General features: G+C 31.0%; 1 protein-coding gene across 1 annotated transcript; it reads left to right on the top strand.

Annotated features, from left to right (window-relative positions):
- The first annotated feature begins 1,221 nt into the window (after positions 1-1,221).
- On the top strand, positions 1,222-9,272 carry LOC131842009 (ATP-dependent DNA helicase Q5-like). Its single transcript, XM_059190441.1, has 11 exons — positions 1,222-1,609; positions 2,589-3,235; positions 3,388-3,493; positions 3,789-3,949; positions 4,239-4,429; positions 4,748-4,957; positions 5,132-5,336; positions 5,725-5,934; positions 6,550-6,706; positions 6,804-8,342; positions 9,030-9,272. Exons 1-11 carry the CDS (start codon positions 1,516-1,518, stop codon positions 9,128-9,130), a joined length of 3,621 nt encoding a protein of 1,206 aa, XP_059046424.1. The 5' UTR covers positions 1,222-1,515; the 3' UTR covers positions 9,131-9,272.
- The last annotated feature ends 245 nt before the right edge of the window (positions 9,273-9,517 follow it).

The raw sequence follows: 9,517 nt of genomic DNA, 5'->3' as shown, positions 1-9,517 counted from the left end.
AAACTTTCGAAATGTAACGAACTTTCTAAAATGTGTTTTTTTAAATTAATATTACAACTTTGACTTTGACACTTCCATCGAAGCAAATAATCACTACGTTTGAACATGCTATTTTTGTTTATTACAAAAATAGCATGTTCATAACGTAGTGATTTCAGTAGTAAAAGTAAGTAAACAACATTTCAGTAGGTAATATAAGTTTCTTTGCTAATAAAGCATTTAGCGTGTAATCATTGCAAAATATATGCAAAAGTATGCAGTATTTTCTTTTTTTTCTAATAAATTAAAATTTAAAATATAGTAAATTGAAAAAAGTTATTTTTGATTATTAATTATTCCATTTCGCAAGTATTTTTGAAAATAACTTCAATAATCTACTAAAATAAACAACTTATTACGAAAGCGAAACCACAACGTAATGATACGCGTGGGTAAATGGAAATAATTTATTATATAAAAAACTGGTTCGCTGAGAGCTACTTCCTATCTTCATATTATATTTTTATCTCATAAGTTATTTAATGAAATTACATTATTTTGTGGAATTCCGCTACCATACAAATCTGAATTATATAAATCCATAAAGTAATGAAACGGACTTCAGCAAAATAACACCTAGTTCTATAAAGCAGTATACCATCGAATCCGAAATGGGTTCTAAAAAGCAAGAACCCATGAATATTTTTTTTTATAAACTGTCGTTCAATGTTATACTCTGTTAACATTCATTCATTGTCATTCATTGAATGTTGTTGATATTATTGCAAGAACTCAAGAGAAAACAGCACAGTTTTGTCATATTAGATGTAATTTTGTTCAACCGATCTACAATCATGATAAATGGTTTAAATAATGATTATATAAATAAATTATTATAGTTTAGTCACATTATTATTTAAATGTTAATTTAATTAGTTTAAGTATATTATACGTACATTACCCATGAAATTATTTCTTTTTTTTATTATAGCAATAGTTAATATTCCGCAACTCACACATAAGCAATTGTTCATTGTCAAAAACATCTGTATGAAAGACAAACACCCCTGGTGTGTATTAAGTGCGAACACAGCCAACATGAGAAAAATTTTTGTCAGAAATGACAGATATCTCAGATTTCAGTTATTGACAATGACATCAACGAATACAAGACTATATGCACTCTACTAAACTATTGGTTACCTTATCTAATAGCTGCCTTTACACGACACTTTTACGCTGGCGTGCGAATTTTTTGTGTAAATTAGTTTTCATTTCTGAAAAAAACATGGCTAAAAACCTACATCCCAGTCTTATTGGTCTGTGGTGGTCTGTGGCCGACCAGAAATAAAATCTGTGAAATGGTGTGAATTATGAATGAAAGTTTACTTTATTTGAGGTTGTAAATAAATAGAAATTCTTATCTTGTACCTTGAAACTAGTAAATAACACAAAATAGTATATATAGTGATGGTGCTTAATGTAAAGTACAAAATAAAATTCATTTATACGATATTTGTGTGAAAAAGAATTCAAATGGATAACGTCATCGAGAAATTAAATCATTATTTTGGCCATCGCAAATTTAAAAGTGAACTCCAGGAACAGGCTGTTAGAGCGATTGCTAGAGGTAAAATTATTTATATTAAACACAAAAGACTGTACTTGCTCTTGAAGTATATAATGTTTTCAATGTAATATATTTTAATAATATTTATAAATATTTTTTCTGTATATTTACCCCGTAAGAAATAGATTAGATTAAACATATCTATCAAAGATTATTTTATTCAAAAATACAATCCAATAAAGAAGTAATCAAGTAACACGTTTAAAATAATAATATGTTGTGAATTTCATATGAATTTATTAAAAATGTTTATAACAATATTTCATAATGATATAAAAAATAATGAGATTACGATAGAAACATTCTAAGGTAGAACTAGAATTTTCCTGACAAGACCATATACATATTACACTTGTACATTATTTCTGAAAGCTTTATATAAAGTTTAGACTTGGAAAATTATAAATTTGTCCTAACCTCATACTAAATGATAAAAAAAAATGATACCCACATATAAATAAAATGATAATGGTGTATAGAAGATCAAAAATCTCCTACTCATAAATGGATTCACATATAGTTAACAACCACAGTGGATCATCTCACATATTTCTATTCTAGACTGTTTGTTGTATCTTATACACAAATTTTACATTATCTTAACAGAAATAATATTTGGGTGTTCAGTATTGTGTAGGTGTATGTATAGTTATTAAAAAAATATATGGTTGTCATTTTAAAATTGATTTTTTTGATTGAATATATGTATTTAAAACAATGCCATTTGTATGTTTCTAGTTTAATACTCTATAAATTACTACAACAACTACTAGATATAATACTATACTATAAATATAAAAATGTGTACAGAAACTACAAAAAAAGCTTTAAAACTAATCATCTAAAATAACAAAATTAAACACAAAAAAGTTTTAGAATTAGTACAGTACTTACTTGCTCCTGAAGTGTATAATGTTTTGAATGTAATATTTTTGAATGATTGTATCCAAGATTATTTTTTTTATAATTTTCTGTGCAGGTGTCCATGATGTGTATGTATCAATGCCTACAGGTTCAGGTAAATCCTTATGCTTCCAATTACCTGCAATGTTGCAAGATAACAAAGTTGCAATTGTCTTTTCACCATTGCTGGCATTGATAAAAGACCAAATTGACCATTTGACAAAACTAAAGATTTCAGCTGAATCAATAAATTCAAAAATGACTTCTAAGGATAGAGAACGTGTTTTAAATGATCTAAGAAATATGAAACCTAATACCAAATTCCTTTATGTGACACCTGAACAAGCTGCAACTGGAACTTTTAAATGTCTCATTGAACATTTAGTCAAATACAAAAAAGTTTCCTATATAGTAGTAGATGAAGCTCACTGTGTAAGCGAGTGGGGCCATGATTTCCGTCCTGACTACTTGAAACTAGGCGATCTAAGAGAGAAATATAAAAGCATACCATGGGTAGCTCTTACTGCAACAGCTAGTGCAGAGGTTGCTAAAGATATACTATCAAACCTTAAGTTATTACAACCTGTGGCAAAATACAAAACACCTAGTTTTAGAAAGAATATTTTTTATGATATTATATATCAGAATTGTATAGATGATGAAATATCACATCTTTTAGAATTTTTAAAAAAAAGTTTGGGTGAAGATGAGAATGTTAAACCTGTAAGTAATTTTTTTTCTGTTTCAATAAAGAGATTAAGCTTGAGTATTTGTTTTTTTCAAATAACTTGATAATTGTGAGCTAGTACTAATAGTGGTAGTCAATTTGCTATTATTATTATCTAGTAAATAAATAAAGACATGTCATGTTCCAGAAAGATAAAAGTGCAGCTATTGTCTACTGTCGAACAAGAGATCAGACTGAAGAGTTGGCAAATATGCTTATGAAGAAGGGTTTAAATTCATTGGCTTACCATGGAGGTAATTTTTTGTCATAATAAATCATTAATCATTTGTAAAGGTGTATATATATATATATATATATATATTGTTTTTCATAATGGAATATTAATATTGAAAATATTATGGACAGGTGCAGTTTAATTTACTTTTTTCATTCAGTTTTATTCAATATATTGTTAAGAATTACAGTTGAAAAAGTGATAAGTTCTTACCATTGTTATAAGTCAAATGCTTGACGATCTTACAGCCATTAGGTTACAAACACTAAGAAAATAATATTTTAGAAAAATGTGAGATAATGTCAATTTCACAGGCATGAAATCATCAGAACGTATATCCGTTCAGGAGCAGTGGTCGCGTGGCGAGATTGCTTGTGTATGCGCAACTATATCATTTGGTATGGGAGTGGATAAAGCAAGCGTGAGGGCTGTCGCCCATTGGGGCATTGCCCAAAACGTTGCAGCATATTATCAGGTAAATATCATGAATATGAAATCATCATTTAATATTTTTGAAATTTAGCTTTAAAGATAAACTATACATTTTCATCATTTGTAATTTGTGAGTTAGTTCCCTATTGTACGATGGAGCGATTTATTTCCATCGAGCCAAAGGTTTTTTGTCCATTATTTCCTCCCGATCGAAAACTTCTAGCTTAGTGAAAGTCCACTATGGTTCAGAGGGTGGGTTGCGGTGTAGTATTCTCACAAACATGTAAAAAAAAGTCTTTTCCTCTCTATAGTAGGTAAATATTATTCTCTAGGAATCTGGACGAGCTGGACGAGATGGGAAACCTGCATTCTGTCGCATCTATTATTGTCTAAGGGAGCGTAATGCTGTTGATTTTTTGCTTAAAACTGAATTGGCCCGAGCGAAAACACCAGAACAGAAACAGCGATGTAAAAATGCATATAAAAGTTTCGAAATAATGGTGAAGTACTGCGAGGATGTTAAGTAAGTATAATTTATTTTTTCATATTACTAACTTAGGTGCCATAGTAGAGTCGGGGTGATACACGGTATCGGCGTTGGTTTGCATCTGCTAGGGTGGCAAGGGATGAGTGGTGAGAAAGCTAACCTGCTACCATTGGAGGTAAAGTGGTGTGCTAAACCGCTAGATGGCCTCTGCCATCATTTCAATTGACCGCTATGATTTCTAGAGCGGACCGCGTAGGGCTAAATTAACGTATTGTATTGCTAGCGATAGGCCCCATAGTCCCTATTTGTCCTATTACTAACAATCCCCTGCGCTACTGATGCTTATTGCGATAGATGCCGACATAAGACTTTCGCGGAGTACTTCGGCGAGGAACCACCGGCGTGCCGTGCGCGCTGCGACGCGTGCGCGGACGAGCGCGGAGTGCGGCGCGCGCTCGACCAGCACCAGCGCCGCGCCATGTCCTCGCACCTCGAGCGCGGCGGCTTCGTCTCGCACCAGGACGCCACCGACCTGTACGGCGGCGGCCGCGCCTCACACAACACGTAAGTACTTTTCCATCTTATCTTCATCGGTTGCAGGTGTGATTATTCTCGGACGTAGAGAAAAGTGAATACAGCCCACTTCCTATGTCAAAGGAAAAGTTTTATTTCCAAAGGATGATATGTACTACTATTAGAATTGATATTCCAATAATATGATTGAATTTAATTCAATAGAGAAACTGAATCATACTATGGCGTCGATAGCGGCGAGTCAGATGGAGAGAGCCGGCGTCGAGTTGCGCAGGAGACTAAATCACTTATAATGAAGGAGTTTGCTAACAGAAAAAAGAGCATTGAAAATGGAAAGGATAAACGATGTAATGATACAGAATCAGCCAAATATTCTAAGTGTAAAGCAGCAAGTAGTACAGGAACGAAGGTAATATTTTAATATCTAGATGTTTATCGTATACCTTATGGGGTAGACAGAGAATAATAAGACCGCTACCATAGTCAATCAGTTGACAAGTTGCCCTAGTGTAATGGTGCATTTGTTTACTACTCTCCGCATCATTGGAAATGCGCCAATCAGACGTATCGGAACGTTAGCCACATTTGGGCAACCTAATCAATGTCCGTACGGTATGTCATCGGCTTATGTGTAGTCAACAATTGACTCATGATTGACAACAATGGTGATAATATGTATGTTAGGAATTTAAAAGAACAAATTTTTTATATTGTACTTCTGGTTGTCATATTGAGTTTTCTTTGTAGTGTTCTACATTCTCTGTAGCTATTTTTGATATGTAAATTGATTTCTTCAGGTAAATGGATTAACTGTGGCAGGGCGCGAAGGTTATCTGTCTCTTCTAACTGATGCTTTAAATAATAATTTACAAAACATGGAAAACATAGATGTTCCTAACAATCGCTTAATGCGGCATGACGTGGAACAGTGCGCTGTACAATTGGAATATGAAATATTTTCTACAACTACAGTTATTACTCTCTACAGACGCTCAATGTCCAAATTGGTAAGAATATGTATTGGTATAAATAATTGTAATTAAAATTAAGACATATGTATAAAAACTATTTTACTTACGTAACATTGAAACAGATGTAATATATCTTATATCATTGAAATAAGAATATATAGGTACATATTAAATAAACTAAACTAACCAAACACTAATTTTTTCGACTCTTGTTATTGAATGTTTTCTTTTAAATGAATTTCTTTTGAGTAGTGTTATGTTCCAAAGCCTAATTGCAGTAACTGTCAATGAGTCAATGAATTAATATATATAATATGTAATAACCAAAGTTAAAACTGGAACTTGCCTTTAAGCGAAAAGCCAAATAAGAGAAAAAGAGTTATAACCTTGTGTGTACAGAATACTTAGCCTCTGAAGTAACGAATTGACAACCATTTAATTAGAAAGTAATAAAAAATGTACACAATAATTACAGTTGTGAAAAGACAGTCTAATTTGTTTAGATGCTGTTCCAAGATGCCTAAAAGATACTTCGATGTAATCAGAACGCGGATATTTGTAGAACAGAAATTACAACGATAAAGAACTTATGTTAGCAGAGGTAATGAGTAACGCAGCCTGATCATAAAAGAAAATTGCTTTATTTTTCAGATTTCATCAATAAAATCGTCTACACATCATCTTTTTCCGCAATTAAAAATGTTTGTGCCTAGTAAACGAAATACGCTTAGCGAATTCGTAGAAGAATTTGAATCAGAAAAAAAAACAAAACCTAAAGATTTTGTTGCAGCATCACAACTAGAAGCTGGTATGTATACGATTTCATCTATTAGTAAAATTATTTTATAATTGTTCAACTAATATTGAATATTTATTTTATAAAACTATATTGGTCTATATTTTAGCAAATATTGATGGTAAAAATGAAGCAAGACCTTTGTCAAAGGCAGATAAAGAAACAAAACGGAAAGCGAATTCTTTTAAAAGAGATCCTTTACAGCAAACAAAATTACAAAATTTTTTTAAAAAAAAATCTAATGAATATCCTAGTTCTACTACAGAAGAAAGTGAAGAAGAATCTAGTCTGGTTATAGACTTGGATACCGAAAATAAACACGATAATACTACATTAAAATTAGATGATACCATGAATTCGGACAAGAATCACAATAATACAACATTAAAATTATATGATACAAGTACTACAAAAGAAAATGAAGGAAAAACTTTTGTTATAAATATTACTCTACAAGGTGTACCTAGCATCAACAAGAATAAGGAAATTGATACAGAAAAAATGTTAAAATCGCCTAGAAATATAAATTCCACAGCTAAGAGAAAAATTAAAGCACTTTTTGGCGATTCATCTGAGAGTGATATTGAAACAGAAGAACAAAATGTATTGACAATCAATGAACATAGGCATAAAGTAGCTAACAAACATAATAATAAAATCAGTGCGAATTCACATCACAAGCGACATAAGAGTGATAAACACGATAATAGGAAAAAGGTAAATATTCAAGTTGAAAAGGAAACAAAAAATATAAAGCAAAAAGAGACTTCTCCATTATACAGAATAAAGACAGAAACAGAGACTGAAAAGAAATCAATAAATATAATGCAAAAGAAGCCCTCTTCGAAATATGAAAGCGAACAAGAAAATATTAAAACAGAAAAGGAAACAAAAGATTTAATGCAAAAGAAAACTTCTCCTTCATCATTATTTGGTGATTTATCGGGCAGTGAATCTGATAGTCAGTTAGTTATTGATGAAGGTATATTACAAACCAATGATTTGATCGACGATAATTCAATAAATGAACCTTCTTTAAAGATACCTGAAGAAAAGGATCAGAAATTCGAAGAGGCTTATAAATTAAGTGCTGAAGCTGATAAGGTACTAGAAACTTTGAAGCAATTTTCTGAAACTCCTAAAATGGATCAATGTAACAATATAAACTCAATTATAGCAAATGACAATAATTTAGAGTTGAAGAATGAAAACTATGAAAAACCACAGATAGCCGTTTGCAAAAATGCAGAGAATGTATGTCAGAATTCAAAACAATTGTCTAAAGCGGAGTCTATATCTGAGAGTAACATTGATGTAAATAACAAAGTTGTTACAATAGTATCACCACAATTATCTAGAGAGCATAAAGTATCTAAACATAGAAGTAATTTAAGCCTGACCAAAATAGTTAGAGAGAGACATTCATCGAAAAGAAACGAGAAATGTAGTAATAAAATTAAACCTGAGCGTAAGGCATCAAAACAGAAAAAAGGTTCATCAATAAAGAAAGCAGAGAAAGTTGATCTTGCAGGGTTAGTGGTGAAACTTCTTATGCCATACTATAAGAAGAAAAAGATAAGTAGTAGAGATCTGTTTAAAATAACAGCTCGCCATATAGTTCATCAACTATTGGCTATACAAGTTACTGGTTAGTATATTCAGTTAGATAATGTGAAGTTTTTTCGATTACTTTTGTTTGTAATGTCACAACATGAGTCATTCTGGTGTTATATAGACATTACATTATTGGGCTCATTAGAGTATCATGTATTCCGAAGGACTAACATCTCATGCCTCCATATCATGTAATTTTACGCTTTATCTCACCCTTGAACTGAAACACATTGTACAAAGAAAGCTGCTTGGCTGACATAGGTACCTATGCAGATGACTAGGTACAATGTCTTCTAGCCTTAGTTGATTAATGACAGAGTCGAAGTTGAATCAAATCGAAATTACAAATTACAAAATTACAAAAGTATCATTGGCAGAAAACCAATTAGTATATACTATGTAGCGCTTGTATAATTACAGCAGACCTGATGATTGTCGTGAACCTATTAAAACATTGAGACCAATACAAATATGCGTAATATTACTTTTGACATGAGCGTTATATGGATGGGAATAAAACATTTAGTTAGTGCTGTTTTATGGTGTTTATATTTTTTTGAGGTCTATTTCACAAACATATAATTTAATTATTTAACTTTAATCTCTAATTATATTATATAGTAAAATTTTACTAATTATATATTTGGACTAAATTATATTTTTTATTTCAATTCAAACACCATGTGCCTATCGCCTTCTAAATTAAACTATCATTTTCCAGAAGAAGCTGCTATAGATATTTTACTGAAAAAGGCATTCAGTAAAGAATTGAAAATTGAGAAAGAAGACGACTTAGCAGTTAAATTAGATTTAAGCAAGTGATACTAATATATAATGAATTATTTATTAAATGGCAAGTTCTAATGCCTAAAGATAATGTAAGTTTGTTAATTGCTTATAATTTTGTTTTATATTTTGATGTCACTTTTCATTTATGGTTTGATGGATTAAATCGAATACAAGAAATACATGTGAGAGTGTTTTACTAGTTGCATATATCTGTAAAATCAATATAGACTAATTATTAGACTGTCAATATGAAACAAAAAACAGTTAAACCAATTTGAAAACAGTTTTTATACATATCATTAACAAAATCGTAATTTTAGATCTCGTATCGTATCTAACCTACTTTTTGTTATGTTTATTATTGTTAGAATTTATCGTTGTTGTTCTCATTTGTATGGAAAAAGACATATTTTCTCGTTA

This window comes from Achroia grisella, unplaced genomic scaffold (assembly GCF_030625045.1).
Source record: "Achroia grisella isolate CSIRO2021 unplaced genomic scaffold, CSIRO_AGI_Agris_v1 utg204, whole genome shotgun sequence".
Lineage (NCBI taxonomy): Eukaryota > Metazoa > Arthropoda > Insecta > Lepidoptera > Pyralidae > Achroia > Achroia grisella.
The sequence above is the reverse complement of the archived record's forward strand: the minus strand, read 5'-3'. Positions and strand labels throughout refer to the sequence as shown.

Coding starts and splice junctions, on each gene's coding strand:
- LOC131842009 (XM_059190441.1), top strand. CDS start 1,516: ATGGATAACGTCATCGAGAAATTAAATCATTATTTTGGCCATCGCAAA. Junction 1,610..2,588: donor TGTTAGAGCGATTGCTAGAG/GTAAAATTATTT, acceptor TTTTCTGTGCAG/GTGTCCATGATGTGTATGTA. Junction 5,935..6,549: donor GACGCTCAATGTCCAAATTG/GTAAGAATATGT, acceptor TTTATTTTTCAG/ATTTCATCAATAAAATCGTC.